General features: G+C 35.8%; 2 protein-coding genes across 9 annotated transcripts in view; one reads left to right on the top strand and one right to left on the bottom strand.

Moving 5' to 3' along the window:
- LOC138705738 (zinc finger protein 665-like) overlaps positions 1–22300 on the bottom strand; it is a 634676-nt gene that overhangs the window by 579802 nt on the left and 32574 nt on the right. For 6 of the 8 annotated variants that reach the window (XM_069834314.1, XM_069834313.1, XM_069834311.1 and 3 more), the window contains 3 exons: positions 10132–10217; positions 3745–3882; positions 982–1055 (listed from right to left, as the gene is read on the bottom strand). In XM_069834314.1, coding sequence (XP_069690415.1) covers positions 982–1055; positions 3745–3882; positions 10132–10217 — 298 coding nt within the window. Of the gene's footprint in view, positions 1–981; positions 1056–3744; positions 3883–10131; positions 10218–13244; positions 14291–22300 lie in introns of those variants that run through there. The other 2 variants (XM_069834319.1, XM_069834318.1) reach the window with 2 other exon arrangements.
- On the top strand, positions 16170–21358 carry LOC138705740 (zinc finger protein 678-like). Its single transcript, XM_069834323.1, has 4 exons — positions 16170–16255; positions 16634–16771; positions 18633–18703; positions 19981–21358. Exons 1-4 carry the CDS (start codon positions 16184–16186, stop codon positions 20684–20686), a joined length of 987 nt encoding a protein of 328 aa, XP_069690424.1. The 5' UTR covers positions 16170–16183; the 3' UTR covers positions 20687–21358.

Genomic DNA, 22300 nt, shown 5'->3' on the forward strand with positions numbered 1-22300 from the left:
GCAATATTTCCATTTTTAAATAATGATTATATCTTACTTGTCAGTCTTATAGAATTTTTCTAAATTCATTACACTTTTTTTACTGCTGATTATTATTGTGCATGGCGCATCTCAGGTATTAATAATATAAATTGTCTCATTTATATGATTATGATTTTACTACAATACCTTACTTGCAGTAAAACTTTCTACAGCCATGCGTGAGAGCTTAGTAGTTAGTCTTTTACAGGGAAGCACGTAACTTGAAAATCATAAGATGCTGTGCTGATTTTGAGCCACCACTGCTCTAAACTCTTTATGTGTGAGAAATATTGGACAGTAAGAGAGAAAATGGCTTTATTGCTAAGAACTCTGCATCAACAACACCAATTAGTTTCTTGTGTGATTGCCACAGTAGGGCAGTGGAAGGGGAAACAGTGGCCAAACAGAAAGAAATCACAACCTGGTGAAATACTGTTCAACAACCATTGTATGTATTATTGTAGTTGTAATTCCAGTGATGTGAAAGTGAAAGATTGATGTGCTTAACTACATTAGAATGCATGAACTAAAGAACAAACAAACAAATAAATGAATAAATAAATAAAATAGGCGAATTAATGTTACACAATGACTTCCTAAACGTGATGAGCGGTTCACAGAAAAACTCTTGGAATGGACTCAAAATGGTAGCTCATTATTTCCTAAGGAATTACAAAGACTTCAATTATAAAGAAGCTGTAGAAATTAAGTTGAGGAGTTTGAAGATCCTAGGCTGCAATATGAGTGTATGCATGTCCATCTGGATTATTTTCTTGAAAATCTAGGCACTTTTAGTGAGAACATGAAGAAAGGTTTGAACAGTACTTGTGGAAATCAGATATCAAGAGAAGTTGAGTGTGAATGTAATAACTGATTATTGCAGTCAGTTCTTCTGAAGCTGCTTCTGGACACTTCAGACACAACGAACTCTCTACGTAAAGACTAGTACACCACACTCACCTTTCGGCGAAAACCTCGTTGTCCTCTGCCGTTACTTCCACCCTTGGCCCCGCATTGAAGTCACTCTGCTCTTCCTGCAAATAAATCAGAAAGAAGCACAATTCACATTAACAAAAGCCCATAGATTTTAACTGCCACACAACTGCATTTAAGTCGTATTAGGCCTTGTAGAATTTTAGCTAATAAAAAACAATTCTTGGGGTAGATATTTCATAGGGCACATCTTTTTCTTGTAGAACAGCGTTTTTCAACCCTTTTCAACACGCGGCACACAAAAGTGTACCGGTAATTTAAAATGCTGTGGCAGTCATGCAATCTGCTGTTACCAAGCAGGAGGGCAATTTCGAAGGTTTTCAGAGGACATAAGTATACTATAAAATACAAATAAATTAGTTATGTATATGCATTAACACAGTAAATATAATATTTTAATGAAAGAGTGATGGAGCGGAGAAAAATTCTCTCCGGCGCCGGGATTTGAACCCGGGTCTTCAGCTCTACGTGCTGATGCTTTATCCACTAAGCCATGCCGGAGAGAATTTTTCTCCGCTCCATCACTCTTTCATCATGTGATGACGCAGAATATCTGCATGGAAATATCATATATACTTCGGTATATCAAAATATATATATGATATGCGTAATAAATCACAAACCATACCGTCGGATCCCGGCCAATCAGTCACTCATCTGAGTGCACCTCAACACATGTATGGACTTCGGTCCTGCGCTCATAGACATCTATGACGTAGTGCAGAGGGAAGCCACCAGAGGGAACCCAAGAGATGGAGCTTAATCTGAGACGATTCTAAACGGCATCGGGATTGTATCCGGCGTGGCTTAGTGGATAGAGCATCAGCACGTAGAGCTGAAGACCCGGGTTCAAATCCCGGTGCCGGAGAGAATTTTTCTCCGCTCCATCACTCTTTCATCATGTGATGACGCAGAATATCTGCATGGAAATATCAATTGTACTTCGGTACATCAAAATATATATAAAAAATATATATATAATATTTTAAGTTTTATATGAATTATTTATGAGCCAACACACTGGGAAATGATAATATGAGGAATGGTGAAAAGGCACATGGTGCATAAGACATTGAGGAGATAAACGATGCAATATTACTCTCAAATAGAAATAACACAATTTTTGTATTTTTTATTTCATGTTTATGATAGAAAAGCAAAACATAACGACAGAAAATCATTACAATGCAATATTAGCGTGATAATTAACTTATTATTTAGGAAATTTGAAAACATACAATATCACTATATCTGTTTCTAAGGCATTTAATGCACGAAATATTTTCTTGCATAAAGTCAAGTATAATACGATAATTTTAAAGCTAGGCACGATATTCTAACTTTAATGATCTGGCTACCCTAGATGCGTATCCCTGCTGCTCGCACACCTACACTGTCTTTACTGAAGGCTGAGTTGAGCCGGATTCGGTATTCTTCCGCACACCAACGGATCTTTCGAGTGTGCTGTGGCAAACTTGAGGAAAATGACTGTTCTAGAATAACTATTTAATTACGGTACTGTATAATAGCAAAAATTATCTATGAACGAATAATTCAATTTCAAGTCACGAATTTGGTGAATTTTTAAATGGTTTATTTTACGACACTTTATCAACTGCAATGGTTATCTAATGTCTTAGTGAAATGAAGGTGATAATGCCAGCGAAATGAATCGAAGGTCCATCACCGAAAGTTACCCAGCATTTGCTCTTAATGGTTTAAGGAATAACCCCAGAAAAAGACTTCAAATAGGTAACTTGTCCAACCAGTATCTGGACACTAGTGCACCAATTTTATGGTCAGACATGGTAATCGTAACACCACATCTTTGTACAATTTCTCTTTTCCTAACAATGTCTAATACTATGTCAATGTATGGCTCCAAATTTTTACATTACCGGGTATATACTGGTCTGTTCAGAAAATTCGTTAACCATTTCGTGAACTTGACAACTTTCCCGAGAATTTTAACTAAGTTGGTGTTTACTCATAAGAAGTACAAGAAAATTCAAATTCATTATGTTTATCTCTAGTCATTTTGAAATTGGTAAATTGATGTTTCTAATTTTATGTTTCCCTACCTGTATTAAAATTGAATACAATTCACTGACAGAATAAGAGTAAATAAACAAACAACAGTTTCATGTATGTATGTATCAGGACATATTGCAGAATTTAGAACCTATTCTGGAATCCACTCAAAATCAGCTACATATTTTATGGTAAAGTTACAAACTATCTTTTCTCTATGGGTAACATAATGTCCTACAAAGGATATCATGCAAATATGTAAATATTTGAAAACAAGAGGTGATAAACAGCTGAAGCAGGAGATAATGTTTGCAAATAAATCTAAAGCAAAATTAATTATTTCGAAACGGTAAAATGTATTAAGAATTTTAGACAAAGACACAGAGAACAAAAAGAATTCGTGTCCTTAAGAACAACATATTGCACTGTGGGAATGTGTTGCTTGGCAACAATTAAGAGTAAGCATAAAAAGCAATTTCCTTTTCGTATTTAAAACATAAACCGTGGTAAAACTCCAACATTAGTTTTCTGCAACATGACATAACTTGTAATAAAAAATAATGGTAAGTTTTTTTTGTCTCTATCATAGAGTAAAAGGCACTGCGAGTACTGTTGTAAAGAGGTAGTGTCCGTTACAATCAAAATACAAGATAAACACTGGAAGAAAAACACACAGAGCATTTCTTGTGCTCCACTCACCTCAGGTTCACGTTTCACCACAGCGAACGAAACTGGCGCAGGATCTTCCTCAAACTTTATCTCAGATTTGAAATCATGGCTCTGGTCCACATATTCCTCCTTTATACCAGTCAAATACTGATCCACAAGATTCCGCTCCTGCAGTACAAAGAGATATCTTAAATGAACAATTTATCACAGGGTGTTAGAAGACGCCTTGTGTTGCTATCAGCTGCTCTCTATGTGTTGAGATGCCTCACAACCCACAGCACATGCATTACACTATGACGAATAGGGTCATGATTCATTTCATCCATGCAAAAACATATTTCAATAAATTAAGTGTTTTTACTAATTATTTAACGACGCTGCAACAACTACTAGATTATTTAGCGTCGATGGGACTGGTGATAGCAAGATGGTATTTGGCGAAATGAGACCAAGGATTCGCCACAATTACGTAACATTCACATTATGGCTCGGGGAAACCTCCGAAAAATCCAACCAGGGAATCAGCCCAAGCGTGAATCGAATCTGCAGAGCTAAGGGCAGTAGGTCTTCTCTTCCGTCGAACCAGACTCTAATTCTAATTGAATACAATTCGCTTAAATAGTTATTACGTTAATTGTAGACCATAAAAGAACATGAAAGTGAATAATGAAAGTTAGATAAGTAATGTTGGTGAGACAATAATAAATATTGGTAAGAATAAATAATAATAATGATAATAATAATAATAATAATAATAATAATAATAATAATAATAACAAAAATAGTAATAATGAGATAATTAAAAAATTTATTCTGTGTTATATATAATCATTAAACATTGAGAAACTTATAACAGTTAACGAGAATTGTTTGAAAAATATTTTTTTAGTCTATTGTTAAATTGGTTTCATGTCTAACAGTCTCTGACATTACTCGGTAGGGAATTCCTAAGTCTAGGAACAGCCACAGTAAAAAATTACGAATATGAGGATGTTCGGTGCGACAGAATGGATGATATTAAGGACTGTTGTGATCATGTGTCTACAGTATGGTGGGTGATATTATACCAATTTTTAAGTTTTCAGCATGATTTAAAGTTTTACTGGTTGCATTCTGATTCCATGTAATCAGTAACATAACACGGGGTGAATCCGATCAAAATTTTGAGTTTTGTAAGTGTTATCCATATAAGGTTACATCCTAGCGAAGCGTCAATTTAATTTTATAATCATCTATTTTGCAGAATAATCTCTACCGAATGTGAATATCTTCTATTGTTTCCTACTTGTTTGATGTATCTTGTTGATCAATAGAGGGGGTGAATTCGATCACACATTACTTTTTCATTTAAAATCGGATACATAAAACTGAATGAGTGAAAATGATCACTAGTTGTAGTTTTAGAAGAGCTTTTAAGGAATATTTTAACATGTATGCAGAATATCATTATAACAACATCATAAATGACTCATTCAATATCGTACACTTTAGTATTAAAGAATATATATTTCCCACGTCACAAGGTGTGATGTACCACCTTTCAAACTATCTGCCCTACCTCTACTTCAGTGGCAGGATGTATAAAAAATTCATCACCATCTCCCACCTCTTTTCAGGGAAAGTTCTTGCCATACAAGTAGTCTTCAATTTTTCTATCCACTCTGACAATGAAATAATTTATTCTTTTCTTAGGCCCATTACACATCTCAATATAGAGAAATGTGTAGTGAGAAAAATCAAAGATTGGATTCAAACGGACGTCCACAAACTGGTTGCTGGCCTTGTATATCTGAGGTTGCGGGTTCGATCCCAGGCCAGGTCGATGGCATTTAAGTGTGCTTAAATGCGACAGGCTCATGTCAATAGATTTACTAGCATGTAAATGGACTCCTGCGGGACAAAATTCCGGCACACCAGCGATGCTGATATAACCTCGGCAGTTGCGAGAGTCGCTAAATAAAACATAATATCCACAAACTGGAAGGGATTCTCATTCGATGCGAAAACCTCGAGTGAGTTTCTCACTGGAATTGGTAGCTCTGCTCAATTTCTTGACACATTTACAAACGATGTTTGACATTTATACTATTTATGACGACTGAATGTGGAAAAGATGAAGTAATATCACACAGGGTGGTGAATGTATTGTATCGTTTTTATTGATAATGAGGAAAGGTGGCTGATAATAATTTTGCAGTGTGAAATTTATCGAACTTGTACGATGCCACCAGTAGGCCTATTTACTTGTATATGGTACACTGGATGAAAATTATAAAAACACGAAACTTGAAGAAGAAATATGGAGCCAAATACAGATTATCTGAAAATAATGTTTTGATGAGCTTTAATAGTATTAATTATAACATTTGAAACTGTATCTATATGTCTTAACAGTTTACATAATTTTAAACAGAACGTAGCAAAGAATCCTTTATCATATCATGAATTGCAAAAAACTGAGGTCTCTTCAACCTGAAATAAAGCCTAAATGTAGCATCATCCAAATCCTAAATCAGTGACCAAATGTCGCCCTTATCTTCGTGAGATAAAATGTGATGTCTTATCCAGATTTTTCTGACTTTAATTTTAGGCTTGAATTTTCTTCTCGTGAACAAAATATGTTCATATAACTCCATTCCATTATCATCTGAAGATTCAGATTCAACTAGTGGCGTTCATACATCATTTGCAAAGTACGACAATATACTTAAATACATAACCTGTACTATTTCCCCCAACGAGTGATTACCACAATCAGAAAAATACTCTCTGCATGAAGGCAGTGCATAGAAGAACATAGCAACAACTCACTGTAGTGTGTGGAGACAGGCTCTTTGCCTCTTTCTCGCTAGAGAGATCTCTTCAAATGTGTAACGGTGCTTAGTGGGGAATCCTATAATACTTACTTACTTGGAAATGGCTTTTAAGGAACCCACAGGTTCAGTGCTGCCCTTACATAAGCCCGCCATCGGTCCCTATCCTGAGCAAGATTAATCCAGTCTCTATCATCATATCCCACCTCCCTCAAATCCATTTTAATATTATCCTCCCATCTACGTCTCGGCCTCCCCAAAGGTCTTTTTCCCTCCGGTCTCCCAAAGAACACTTTATATGCATTTCTGGATTCGCCCATACGTGCTACATGCCCTGCCCATTTCAAACGCCTGGATTCAATGTTCCCAATTATGTCAGGTGAAGAACACAATGTGTGCAGTTCTACGTTGTGTAACTTTCTCCATTCTCCTATAACTTCATACCTTCTAGCCCAAATATTTTCCTAAGGAAGAATATTATAATAGCGAAATTATTTTCAGATAACTTAATTTACCATTCAATGTAGTGTAACGGACATAATGTTCTCCGAAGCTTTTCTAATGCTTAATTTTCCTAACTTTAAAGCTTTCACCACATTACAAAAGGTACACTAACTTGTAATTGTACTTTCTTGGTTGTCGTAGCTTCTTTGCATATACCTACATTGTTAATTTAACCTACAAAACGAAAATTAAGCAAAGGGGCATAACTTAGTAAAAAAATTAATGCCAATCATGACTTACCTGCTTCTTTATTATAAACGCGCGTGATTGGAGTCATGTAATACTGTTGTTCGTACACTTACCCCACGGACAGGGAGTAGTTACGTTTAGATGCATAGTAAACAAGCTTGCAGTGTGCACAGGGTTGTCTGTCAGTGGAGGTCACTTGCTGTTAGTCTGCTATTCAGAATTATGTACAATGGAGCATCGTAAGGAGGTCAGTTCCAATTTAAAGAAAGTTATTGTTTGCCTGGCTTTCAAAGACTATTCCTATAGAAAAATAGGTAAAGTAATGCATAAAACACATTTTACAGTACAACACATTGTAACAAATGTCGAAATCATGAAACTTGGAATAACTTGGCAAGAAAAATCAAGAAAAAATTGTTAAATGCACGTGACGAGAGTTTCATAATTAATCAAGTTGTAAAAGTCCATGAATAGTGTTCTACAAATTCGAGTCATGATTAAGAGTCTTCAAACACGAAGATCAGTACAGGTAATCGAAGTATCCGGCATGTGTTGTGGAAAAATGGTTACCATGGCAGAAGACACGAAGGAGGCCGTACGTTAGTGAGGTAAATCAAGCTCGAAGATTAGACTTCGATAAAGAACATGTTGGTAAGGATGAGGAATTTTGGAACAGAGTGATTTGGTCAAATGAGACAGAAATAAATCTTTATGGTTCCGATGATATTCATAGGATATGGAGAAAGCTCAACACAGATAACGACAGAAGCAACACATTACCTACAGTGAAACAGAGGGGTGAATGCGTACTGTTGTGGGGATGTATGTTCGCAAATGTTGTGAGGAATATGGAGTTCAAAGATGAGATTATGGAGAAGTATGTGTACAATAACATTTTAAGGTCAAATGTTATGTAGAGTGCACAAAAAATGGGGATGCCACTTGTATACATGTTCCAACAAGACAATGATGGTGAACGTACCGCTCATATCAATAAGGATTGGCTCATATGGAACATATCCAAGAACTGCGAACACTTCTTCAATCACTAGATTTAAATGCCATCGAACATTTGTTGGAAATTTTGAAAAGGAGTGTGAGAAAGGAGAAGTGTACAACTATAGAGGATTTCAAACGTGTAATGAGAGAAAAATGACCTAAAATCAAACCAGAACAGTGTAGAAGTTGGGAAAATGAATGAGGAGGAGATGCACAGCAGTAATGAAGTCGAAAAGTTTTGCTACATGATATTGTTTTTCAAAAGTGTTTATAATGAAAGTGTACAAACGAGACTGTTACATTGAAATTGGACATGTTTTTGTTTATTTATTTATTTTTTTTGTTTAATGTATTCAGAAGTTTATATTTTATTTTTTGACTTTGATATATTCCAAAGTCCGTGTGTAATAATTCTCTCATTTGAAAAGAAACTAAATTGTATATTTTCATAAGATAAATTAGAGTTTTATTTGAAAATAGAACTGCACAAACAACACTCTTACATACTGTACATTTCTGTTTACAATTACATTGCATATGCTTTTGCTTACCCATGATTTTGTGATAATCTTATGACGTGTAGTAATGTCGCTAGATGTTTGATTTATAAGTGCCTATTAGAATTTTAGAACACAAGAGGCAGACGTTGACGATTTTGAGAAAGAAGCAATTTAAATATAATCTGGTAATCCGCCACTGATAGATGGCTCTGTACTGGAGTTGTATGGAAGTTGGATGGAAGGGACGGGGTGAAGCAAAGTTGCACTACATCACTATTGCTAGTGATCACGATGCAAATCCCTGCCATACATCCTTCAGCAACTAACCATCCATGACTACATATCGACTGACTACTTCGCTCCTTCTGTGTGAATGGACCATGCTTTCCAGCAAGAAAGAACTGGCGTGGAGCAACCACGATAGTTAAATTGACGCAAGCGTTTCACGCCCGGTGGAACACATCAAGATAGTGAATAATAAGTTCTGAACATCAAGGCAAGAAGCTATCGCTAATAATTAAAATACTCCTAATCTGCTCGAGCTTCTATGCCTATCCTACTGCAACTACTTCACATCTAAATGTGTGGTGAAACATGTAATTATATTTTACATACGCACCACAAATGATCAACCACAAAATCATAGATCAACTCTGGTAATCACATTTTAATCTCATAAGTTACATTGCAAGCTAGCGTATTAAGTGTCCATCATGTACATAGTTTATAAGATACGTTTTACTTTAGAAAAACCACAAAGAAAGGTCGCAAGTTGAAGTTGAAGGCACATGTGCTGCACCATATGCATGCTACAGATGTCGATATGGACTGTGCTTACACTAGGGCCTAGTATTGCATTAGACAGGTTGTAAAATATTAGGAAGTGAGAATGGTTTATGAAAGAAAGTTCAAATAAAGCTTCCTGTAAATCATATGTTAAATTAAAACCTCTGATAAACTTTCAAATGGCTTATCCGTAAAAGATACGCATAAAATGTGCTATGGTGACAAAGAAGACGAGGATCTGCAAGATTTTTTTTTTGTTTCATTAAGTCCACTGAATATTATTCGACCAATGAACACTTTTAGTCGTAAGGTAAACTTATTTATTTTTTATTTATTTATTTATTTATGCCTATAACAGGGCAAAGCCCCAATTACAATAGACAGTACAGATATTCGTTTAAAAAACATAGAATTGCATATAATATGAAGAAAGAGATGAAACAGATACAAATGCAGCATACAAGTGTAAATACAAATTAAAATGGAAAATAAGAAAAGAACAGCCAAATAGGCTAGATACTACCTAAATAAAAGACACAGATATAGATATAAATGAAAAATAGTTAAGTATAGATATCATATAAATGTGACATACACGAAACAGATAGCAATGGCTTATAATATACCTCTAATATGGGTTTCTTCTCTTCCTCATCTGTGTCCAGAAACAGTGGATCTACCTCGAATTCAGCCTTGATCACATCCATCGTAACTGAAAAAATTAAGAAAATTACATCCATTTGCAGATCGTAAGATGTTGGGAAAAGTCTTATCTCGTTGTTACAAACTGTGATTTTGTACGGCGAATATGGAGTAGTATCCATATGAATATAGACAGATAGGCCTATTTAGGCAGAAAGTATGTGCTGCTGCAACCAGAAACCACTTGTTCATAACTGTAGGCATGTGACACACTCCACTGAAAAAAAAAAAAAAAAGTTTAGCCTCCTTAGGATAGATTTTATGGAAAGATTGGTTTGCACACTCCGATTTCTCGTCCTGCAGGTATTGACACAAGTTGGGTGGTGTACACTGGTTATGACTAGAAATTGTCGTCTTCGAGTTTCCAGAGATTTATATTTGTGGAGTGGAGTTAAATGCAGGTCCGGCAGTGGGGGTCACAAACAAAAGTCTTTAGCTTAAGAGAGTCGCATATTAGAGAACCATTCCTCTAGACCTTACCTCACCCATCCCTAACATCATTAATGTTGTACATGTCTTGCCAGCAATACAAAACATTAGTGCAGAAACAACAGACTATATCTCTGGTCGGCGGGAAAAGGCACATAAGTAAAAAAGTCGATTTTTCTGTTGTACCTAATCACTTAAGTCTAATATTTTTTCTAATTTTTGAAACAATAAATTTTCTTGTATTTTAAATACTTGAAAAGAGTCTTACTTTAACATACATGAATTTCATTATTATACTTATATTCAGTTAGACTAAATTAAAAGGAAAGTTTCTCCTGAAAAATTATTATTTTTTCACCTATGTGCCTCTTCTCGCCGACCAAAGATATGAATGTACTATTTCCTGATGTATACTGAATCAGAGAGCTGAACTGAAAACCATGCACAATAGTAAGTTCACAGAGTAGCGCGTTGTATTCGTACAAGAGTGTGGTCGTTCAGTGACAAAATCATTCACAGAACAGCAGTGGTATGCACAATGAGCCATCGCAACCCTCCATGCTAAAAAAATAATAATAATAAAAAAAAAATAAAATATCATAGCTTACAAGTAAAATCCATTGTCATAAATATTACTTCTTCCAAAAAGGCATTTGAAAGTTCTTGACAAAAGGAAATCCTCAAACATTTATTTTTAATAAGTTGTTTCTCTTTATGTATATATCATTTTCCAATTCTAAGTTCATACACATCCAGTAATGTACATTATAAGTGTCGTTTTATCAGAATTAATATTTTTGTAAACCAACGGTAAACGTTTTACTCCAAATGGTTTTGAAGTAATCATATGTTTGAACCAACGTCCCCTTGTAAAGAAGACACTATGTAACTTACGATTAACTGCACAGCAACATAGTAGAATGTAGGGTTTTATGTTAAAAATAAATGCAATAGAAGTTGTTTTGGGCGTTCAGTGTTAAATATTCGTACCACGATAAATTTCCTTTCTACACTAATTAATATCGCTAACTTCTAGATAGACTAACCCTCGGCTAGTAAATTTACAAAATTGATACTAGCAAATATCTGATACGTAAATTCGTAAATTAATACACATTTGACAACTGAAACTAACGTAATAGGCCAAAAGCAGCGAAGACTAAAGCAATTCTACCTATTTTGACATAAATCTAAATTACTATTCATTTAAACTTTATAGAATATATACTTTTTACTTACTTTGCAAGCGACGAGATTCGATCCGCGAACATAAGTTAGCCACTATGCTATGAAGTAGACAGTTTATGTGTACTACAAATGTAGGCCACTGTCGTAACTCGCCCTTAGAAGCACCATGGCATATCTGGTAAATAATATTACCACTGCGGTGTCAGTATGTTTTTCGTCATAGGATGTAACGAGTTCAGTTGACAACATGGGAAAAGTTCAGTAGATAATGTTATTTATAACTTTCGTGATAGTTTCAGTGTGAGAAATGTCAAATTCTTCAAATATTGCATGATGAAAATTAATTAAGAGGATATTATTAATCAATCAAGAAATACTTTAAAAGGCCATTCTCGGATATAATCTGATTTGAGTTCCTTATAGGTTATATGGGTTAAATCAGGGGATAGCTAGAAGCTGAGGTATGTGACAAGGGTAGTGGGTTAGTTGAGGGGATTATTTAAGTGATTTGAGCCACGGAATGTGAAAATTGTTTAAATACGTTTCCTCTCCCGTATATAGTGAGGAGGGGGGATACCAAGTTTCACCCACCCTTTAAAATCAATGTGTATGAGTTTTAAGAAACCCTATATCGGATATATATATATTATTATGAACAAGTAACCCAAAGATAGCGTATAAAACAAAGAATTGAGGAAGTGTACTTACAGTGAGTGTACAAAGTCTTCATACACCAAAATATTTTAACTAAATAGATATATGTGGAGTTTAAATACTTAGTAAAAGCAAGAATTACTTTTTTCTATACACCTAATAACATAACTAACAAATTTATAATGCACATGATTAAGCAGGACCAATTTTCTTAATACAAATTTATTTTCTTTCTCTAAAAAAATTAAGAATAACAAAGAAAAGTGTTCGTACAGTTACAAATTAATGTCCCATTTTTCATCATATTAATTAATACTTGGTGGGATTTCCTTTTGCTTCCACAACTCTTGTGAGACGTCTTGACATTAATGCCACCAAATTTGTTGTGTTGAAAGGCGGAATTTTATTCTATTCTTCTAAGATGGCATCCTTCAGATACTGTTCATTCTTAAGTTCCCTTTGTCTGAATTCAGTGTCGAGAAACGCCCACAGATGATCTATGGGATTTATATCTGGTTACCCCAAGGATACAACACCAGCAGCGCTCATACATCCTCAAAGAACAGTGGGTAGCCGGATACTGTACAATTTATAGAATACTTAAATATTACTAGTTTATGACTATTTGGAACACCTAACCCCTATAATTGTTGAACTGAGATCCAAAATAGCGAATGAGCCAGTACCCACTAACATACCACCTATCGGAATGAAATATAGTAACAAAATTTCAAATTTGTTTTGATATTATAGTTCAAGCTCTTACCTCTTACGAGACTAATAACAGTAAAATATCGGTACCAATAGTGAAGATATGGTTAAAGCCTACGTTTGCTTACATTATAGCCTACAGTAATATTAAACACTTCCAGGAAATATCGTATTTCAGTTCCCAAATTATGTGTTATGTGATACACAGAGGCATTCGCATGTGCACCCAGATCTATGGGGCAGTGACACTATCCAGAAGCAGTGTCCACAAAGGGGAATAAAGTAAGTTTAATTTATAATGCTATTACAATGACACTTTATTGATAGTAATGCTTGTAATTACAAAGTTCCTTGGTTTCTATAAAGGGTAGTTTGCACGCACTGTAACCAGAAATATTTCAAACATGCCTGCATTTTGTCCCCGCACAGAATTCCTGTAAAGGTAAGCGTTCAGTACATCGTATCGCACTCCTCATACGAATCGCACGCAACAGATATTTTAAGTGCAGTGCGTTCACTGTAACCCTAGATCATGTAATATGCAACATATATGATCTAGACTGTACCGTAGAGGTAAGGAAAAATAATTATGTTGGAACTGTTCCAAAAAGTAACAGCACGTTGGAACACTATGTTCCAAAATAACAGTGTTGCTTTGAGCTAGTACGAAATACTTGCGGTTACAAATACTAGTTTCACTTTGGAACTACATTATGACAACGCCTGTTCCACAGAACGGAATATGTTTGGTACTATTGAAAGCAGTGACGCCAACTTTTGGAAAACAGTGGGTGGGCTCAAACATTTAAAGAGGCTTAAGTTAAATAAATCTCACAACACGACATTGGGTGGCTCGGAGCCCACGAGCCCATATAAGTTGGCGCTACTGTTTGAAAGCAGAATTGGGAATGTTGGAAACTAAAGTAAAAGATAAATAGCAAAGATACGAAGATAGTCTTTAAAAAATGTACACTTTATCTTGGAACTGATGTTAATTCAGTATAGGATTCTATCAAATAACATAATGCCTGTATTATAGTAACTACATTGTGAAGGAAAAATTTTAAAACACGGATTGCACCTAACAAATTATGTCTTAAAATACTAAAAAAAGACCAGATTTGTCTGCGTTTGTCGAATGCGCATCGTTATATTTACGAAAAGGCACTTTTCGGTGCCAATAATTTATTTTGTGTGCACAAGGTTGGAATTTTGAAGTAAGAGGGAAAGGGTGCAATCCATGTTAATCAGCAGGCCTTTTACATATTTATTTCACTACTACAAGGTGTGCAAGAAAAACCACACAATTGTACTAATCATGTATTGTGACTTCTGTTTGCTTTAGTAAAAATCATAACACTTCAACGTCAGTATATTAAAAAAAAAAAGAGGGATAAGTTAGGGCCACTTAGAAATGATTAAATATTGAAGTCAGGGAAATGGAAGATAATACAATACCTTAATTCAATGGAATAATAATAACAATAGTAATAATAATAATAATAATAATAAATACGTGAAAAGGGTGGACTACAGTTTTCATGTAAAATATATTACGTTTCTTTCATTACTTCTGAAAAGGTACGGTATATGAATTGAACAACAGAAAGATAGTACCTTAGTTTATAATATGTAATATCTTTCAATATCAAGAATAACAGCCATTCTTTTTAATGTAATTGTGACGTAGAAGTTTTGAAATTACGTCTATTGACCATAAATTATTGTACGAAGCATTTAATAAAGAATGGCGAGTCCTCTAAATGCCCTAAATGTCAATGCCATTTAAGTGTTCTGCTACAAATATCTAGAACCGAACAGCGCTCCGAGCAGCGGAATTGGTATTACGAGGGTACCATTTTAGACCCGTATTTCAAGCGTTATGCGCTAGCTTGTATATAATCTCGTAAGCAACGCTTTCTCCCCACCTAAATTTCCAGTTTCCATGATAACACTATTGGCAAATTTCGTGTTGTGTGTAGAGAATTTTTTTTTTTTAAGTAACGGCAGGTATTGACTCTTCGTCATTCACCCATATGATGCGACATATTATTTACCGACAGAATCGTTGTGCAGGGTGTGCCATAGCTACGACCACGATGAGATAAGATGATGGGGATTTGTTTGGAACCTGACATATTGGAGAAAACACCTTTCTGCTACAGTATGAGGTTTCTCGCTATAATAGTACTAAATATGTTGCATATTCTTCTGTAACAGATATGTTTAGAAATTAAATATGAAGTTTTCGGTATTTAGGTATCTATTTATTTAACCTGGTAGAGAATTGGCCATCAGGCCTTCTCTTTTCCTTTTCCAGGGGATTACAACTAGATACCCTGAATACATTAAAATGGCAAATTATAATACAACCTAAGGATTAAAATATTATCTAATTAGTAATGGCTAGACAATTTACTGGTGGACTACTAAGTTATTTAAATTAAATAAATAACGATTTGACAGTGTCAACAATTGATACTATGGTGTTGTTATACCTGATTATTGTGAAGTCGTTATTTAATTAAAATGACTTAATAGTTCATCAGTGATTATACAAAACGTGTTAAAGAAGTGTATTCAAGAATGCAAGTAGGCCTACACAGTTTATTGTGGAAGTTAAGAAGAAATTAGTAATTGAAGTGCAAATTAAACGTAGAATAATTAAATACTGATGAAGTTACTGAAGATTGAAGTATGTTATGCTAGAGTAGACACTATTTACAAGAAGCCATGTCTGGAAGGGTCTCAGTTACTGACCAAGTACCTAGTAAGTTTACGTTTCGTGATAATTTTATTTCGACAGTCCTTAATACTAGCAGGCAGCGAATTCCAGGGTCTTGGCAGATCTATTGTGAAAGAAGATGGTTACGGTAAAGTGTCATGTGAATTAGATGGTAGCAACTTGTATGAAAGTTTCTCATCAACTTAGTTTCTATAAAATCTCTGTCAGTTACATAACCTCTTTTTTCAGTTGTGACGGCTTTAATAAAGATGGAATCTGAGGTTGATCCGTTGGACCATGACAACACATACATATTAGAAGAAAATAACTCTTCATCAAAGGTAAAGTGAAACGTTTGCCTGGTTTTATTTGTTTGTCTAAAAGTTCCAGAGGAGTATACAGTACTTATATTTGTTATTGTTCTGAGTAATGATTAATAAAATATCACACTCGAAAAGACATTTGCAGACATGGTATAGAATATAAATCACAGTATATAAATTATTTGCACAAGGAACACTTGGCCCATTATCAGTGATTGTCTGTGTCCCTATGGTCTTGTTCCCTTTTTGCCTACAGTTGTCTTATCTAACTTGTTACCTGTGTTGAGAGAGTTAGCCAATAACAGCCATGCAGGACTAGATTGACGGTTGTGGCAAGTGAAGTCAATTGAAGAAGAAACTAAATAAAATCATTAATGTTGTCTTTATGTTCTATAGAAAGGGAATTTACCGCATCTGGAAGTGACGGGCATGAAGACAGCATGCGTGGACCACAGTTACGAAATCAAATCGGAGACAAAGGTTGAAGACAGTGCAGTACCTACGAGCTTTGCATTCGTGAAATGCGAAGTTAATGTAAGTTGTTCACTGACAGGTAGAGCACTTTTATTTATGTCAGAACCATTAACTGTGTACAGTATTAACAGTTTTCTTGTTTCCAATATTTTCTAAATTTGGACAGCTTTCATTTTTACATTTCAAATAGAATAATAATTCGCAAATATATATTTATAATTGTTAACAGAGAACTATCTTGAATATATGGACAAAGTTCTTGTGGCTAGAGACTTGATTTCATTTAACTTTACAAAATTCCCCTTTTTTGTACTGGTCTATCTATTACTATGCTAGACATTCATCAATAGGTTCATGATGATGTATAGGTTTGTCCAAAACTCACAAGAGATTTGGAAGTTCTCTAACTGTTTTAAGAAGTAAGTTTATAGAAAAATAAGTAATATTAATAATGATAATAATAATACAGCTTCGTTTATAACAGTTTGCTTTATTTTGTTACAAGCAAATCTATGAAAACACGCCACACTGTTGTGTAGCTCGTGCAACTCGATTCACACTGCCTGTCCCATATTTCGATTTCTTTATATAATTTCCTGGATTACAGTTATAAAATCAGTATTTACATTAGTTACCTAGCACTTGAATCCGTCATAATGTGCTTTATCTGCCCTGGAAATGATCTCATCAAAAATTTTACAAACCTTCCTACTTGAAACGTTCCACCTATTCAAAACTAATTGTCGAAACCATATGAAACGCTTCACAGCATATTGGTTACGACTACTAGGTCCGATGTAAAAGGTGAATTGGATTTGATCAAAGTAGCGCAGTGGAAGCAAACAAATAAGCAAGAGTGAATATTCAACAATTTATAGCCTATGTAATTAAGTAAAAGTAAATAAAAGTATACAAATACATTGCATGTAATTCACTGACGTAATAATAAATACTAATGATGAAAGAAATATAACAATGTGGAAAATATAAGACACGATAGACAGGGCAATATTCTGAATAACATTAATTCATAGCCAATACAATACTTGAAGTTAACTCGCCTCAGTAAAAAGAAATGCACACACACATCTGCACAATATTACATGACTTGAAATATATGGTAGACTGACGAGAGGTGGAATCTTTCCAAGAATTTGCTAAATACGAAGCCAATACTTTACCACCAGGCGAATCTCAGAATAAGCAATACCTTTGTCTGTACTTGGATCCTTCCAGAATTATACAAGATGTAACTGCCGCGATTTATTTCAGCAGCAGCAGCAATCTTCCACGTCTCTTGTCTATACTAGATGGGAGCAAGTTTCCAAACCTCTCGCCCCTACCAGGCGCTATCGAATTTCCGAGTAACGGTGTACGATGATCCGCCTGTTCAAGAAAACTCATTTCTCCCTCTCTCGACTATCCACAATTCCTCGCTGCTGTGAGTTATGGAACTTTCGGGAATGCCGAGTGAAAAGATAGCGCTGATGACTGAAAGCAACTTCGTCGATTGAGACATCGTGCACGGCCCTCACGACGATATATTTCAGGTTCCATACCTGAATGATTTCTACTTATGAATATTTCTATTGGTCTTTAACAATCTAGTAGTAATACTGTCTAAGGCCAGTTTGCAGGAGTGGAGGCAAAACCTTCATATTCTGCTATCTTACGTGAAAAGAACATGTACTAGAGATTCTAAATTTTGAGGAAATAAAATTTTCACCAATGATGTACACAGCGACAGTACTAATTTTTTCAATAAGTAACCATTTACCGTTTCCTTACATAACATATTGTACCAATTTGTGGTTATGCATTTTTCGGAGCCTTCATGAATAACATGCACATGTTTTCAAGGGTGAAATTGATTCCAAGTGCTCAATTAAAGCTCTCTTTAATACTTAGTGATTTATTTCAGGAATATGTGTTCGATCTGGACAGAGTTAAGCAGGAAGTCTCTATAGAGGAGGATAAAGTGTTGACTGAGAGGTGAGTGTATTGTGCGGGTTTTGTTTTTCTTGCAGTCTTTCTCAGCGTCTTTTAATGATGACGAAGAACATAAATTTTATAATGTATGTTGTGTTGTACCTACCATTTATATGTGGTTAATTTTATTATGGGCTCAATATATTTTTGTACTGAGATGATATGATCCACCAAAATTGTCATTATTGTGATATGTGAGATATTAGAACTCTTATTATATCTGCTGCGTTATTATTCTGCCGTCCTTTGAGAACCATACGATCACATACATTAAGTAGAGATTGTTGTTGGCAGAATCTCGCTGGAAACCATTAATAACATTCGAGACCAATCCTGTGTTCCTTCGCTGTGAACAAAGCATTTTTCCAGCCGAGAACAGTAATTCTAAGAAAGAGGAAGCGAACTGATTTCTTGCAACAACATTAACAAGAATTTGAAATAGTTCAAAATCAATCTTTAAGATTAATAACAAGTGGCATTACATCTACTCCAATGACAGCCATGCAGATAGTTACGCAAAACATCTCGATTATATGAATATTGAAAAACAAATTACCACACTCTTTGAGTAACTAAGGACACTTTCAAACAATACTGGAGATTTTATCAGGATAAAAGATATTATAAACGTTATCTGGAATTCTTCAAGATTTTTTCCAAAAATGTTAAAAAAACACAAAAGAAATATGATTTAGAACTTACAATAAATTAGGAAAAGTCCTACATCCAAGTCACAGAGTTAAATTTGAATGTACACAAAATATGCCATGTAAACCAGATGAAAACACAACTGTTTTAAAAGCGATAGCTTTGGAGACTATTCAAGCAAGATTCTCTAAAACACAACGGTTTCATGTTTACACAGATAGATGACTTAAGATAATGGAAATGCAGGTGCTGGAATTTATAGGAAATTATTTAGTCTCTAGCTCTTAGCCAACTTCCAAGTTAGATACAATTTTTAATGTGGTTATGATTTTAAGTACATTATCATTTCCTTCAGTTTCTAACATTTCTTAACTTGTGTAGAAAAAATTACCACTATTGCTTTCAATAGTGCCAATGATGCTTAGATCTGTGTAACAGGTGTTGTCGTAATGTAGTTCCAAAGTGAAACTAGTGTATGAGAGCTAGTATTTTGTACTAGTACAGAAGAACACTGTTATTTTGGAATGTAGTATTTCAAGGTCCTGTTACTTTTTCGAACAGTTCCAAAATAACTTATCTATTTTATTTCCCCATCTCTTGAGGTCACTGATATATTTTTATATTCATTTCAGCATTGTACATAATGTTGAGAAGAGAGTGTCTCGAGAACAGGCCAGCATTGATCGTGAAGAAGAAGATTTCTTACAGTGTGCTAGCAACAGACCAGACTGTTCGAACATCAGTGACGTCGGTCATAATTGTTTGAAGTGTAACAAATGCAACGATGTTTTTGTAACATCGCAATCTCCGAAACTTCAAATATACACAATAAGAAACTCATTGAAGTGCGATGTGTGTGGAAACTGTTTTCCACGATTGTCAGAATTAAACAGACATGTACGCATTCACACAGGCGAAAGGCCATTCAAATGCGAAGTGTGTGGAAAATGTTTCTCACAAATAGGACATCTAACGCAACATGTACGCATTCACACAGGCGAACGGCCATTCAAATGCAAAGTGTGTGGAAAATGTTTCTCACAAATAGGACATTTAACGCAACATGTACGCATTCACACAGGCGAACTACCATTCAAGTGCGATGTGTGTGGAAAGTGCTTCCCACATTTAGGACATTTAACGCGTCATATACGCTTTCATACAGGCGAAAGGCCTTTAAAATGTGCGGTGTGTGGAAAATCTTCGGGAGATTTAGACAGACATGCACGTATACACCCTGGCGAAAGGCCATTCAAATGCGAGTTGTGTGGAAAAACTTTTCTAAAATCGTCAGCTTTAAGGAGACATGCACACATACACACAGGCGAAAGCCATTGAAATGCGAAGTGAATGCAATGTATTTCTTAGCATTGGCAAGTTTAAATAAACATTCACGCTTAGAGGTCTCGCAAGCAGGGATTATCGACGATGGGAATGCGAACGAAACTATTCGGTAAGGAAGAGCAAACGACAGGATAGCTCACGAGATAACTTGAATGACATTCAAGAGTACAGTCGGAAGAGGAACGACATCGATAGCATCAGTTTTGCATTGTGATAGTTACATTACGGTTTTAGTTTCAGTTCCACTCTATGCGAATACGTGTCTTATCCCACGTGCGTTTATTTTATTATGTAGTGATGAAGCGTTCCCCTCACCGGATTCACCGGAACGTTTTTCTTTCCGCAGGTCGTTGCCATCAAAGGAGGCATTAAGAGGGCACTCTGACAGTTCATTCCGAGGCGAAGGTTACATTCAGTGTTGTGTAGGCGTTAGACTGTGCGACATGTATTCAAATCAAGAGCTGGCAGAGATACATTTCATGTACGGTAAGGCGGACGGCAATGCTGCGCTGGCTCGTCGTTTGTACCAGGAGCGGTACCCACAGCGACAATGTCCAGATCGGAAGACATTTGTACGTCTCCATTACCGTCTGTGCGAGTATGGAAAATTTAACTCTCCTGGTTTGGCAAGGGGACGACCAAGATCTACAACTCCAGAAGTACAGGAGGAGATTCTGGAGACTGTGAACATGACTCCTTCTATCAGCACACGAAGGGTAGCATTGCAAGTCAATGTTCCTCATACGACTGTCTGGAGACTGTTGAAAGAGTATCAATTGTATCCTTATCATTTGCAACGTGTACAGGCCCTGTCACCAGCAGATTACCTTGCACGAGTTAGGTTCTGTCAGTGGTTCTTGCAGCAGTGTGGTGTAAATCCGAACTTTCCTGCCTTAATATTATTTACAGATGAAGCACAGTTGACACGAGATGGCATAACAAATTTCCACAATCAGCATGTATGAGCCTATGAAAACCCACGTGCAACTGTTCCATCTCATCACTAGGTGCGGTTCTCCCTCAACATGTGGGCCGGTATCATTGGTGATCGATTAGTTGGACCCCATGTACTTGTAAACAGACTTACGGGGCAGACGTACACAAACTTCCTGGAAAACACCATACCTCATGTTTTAGAAGACACTCCACTGATCAATCGTCAACACATTCACTTCTTGCATGATGGCGCTCCTGCACACTTCAGTCATACGGCTCGCTGGTACTTGGATCGAAGGTTTCCTGATCGATGGATAGGTAGAGGTGGCCCAATTGCTTGGCCTCCACGCTCACCTGATCTGAACCCTCTCGATTTCTACTTGTGGGGCCATTTAAAATCATTGGTTTATTCGTGTCCGGTGCCTGATTTGGAATCCCTTCGGAATCGAATTGTGGCACGTTCTGAGGACATACGCAATACTCCTGGAGTTCGGGATTGTGTTCGCAGGTCAATGAGACATCGATGTGAGATCTGTATGCAAGCAGGAGGTGGACATTTTGAACATCTTCTGTAATGACAACGACCAGCGGAAAGAAAAACGTTCCGGTAAACTTCAATGTTGTGAAGGCCATAACTCTGAAATGAAGCATTTCCGGACACATGTTGTAATG

The sequence above is a fragment of the Periplaneta americana genome, chromosome 9 (assembly GCF_040183065.1).
Source record: "Periplaneta americana isolate PAMFEO1 chromosome 9, P.americana_PAMFEO1_priV1, whole genome shotgun sequence".
NCBI lineage: Eukaryota > Metazoa > Arthropoda > Insecta > Blattodea > Blattidae > Periplaneta > Periplaneta americana.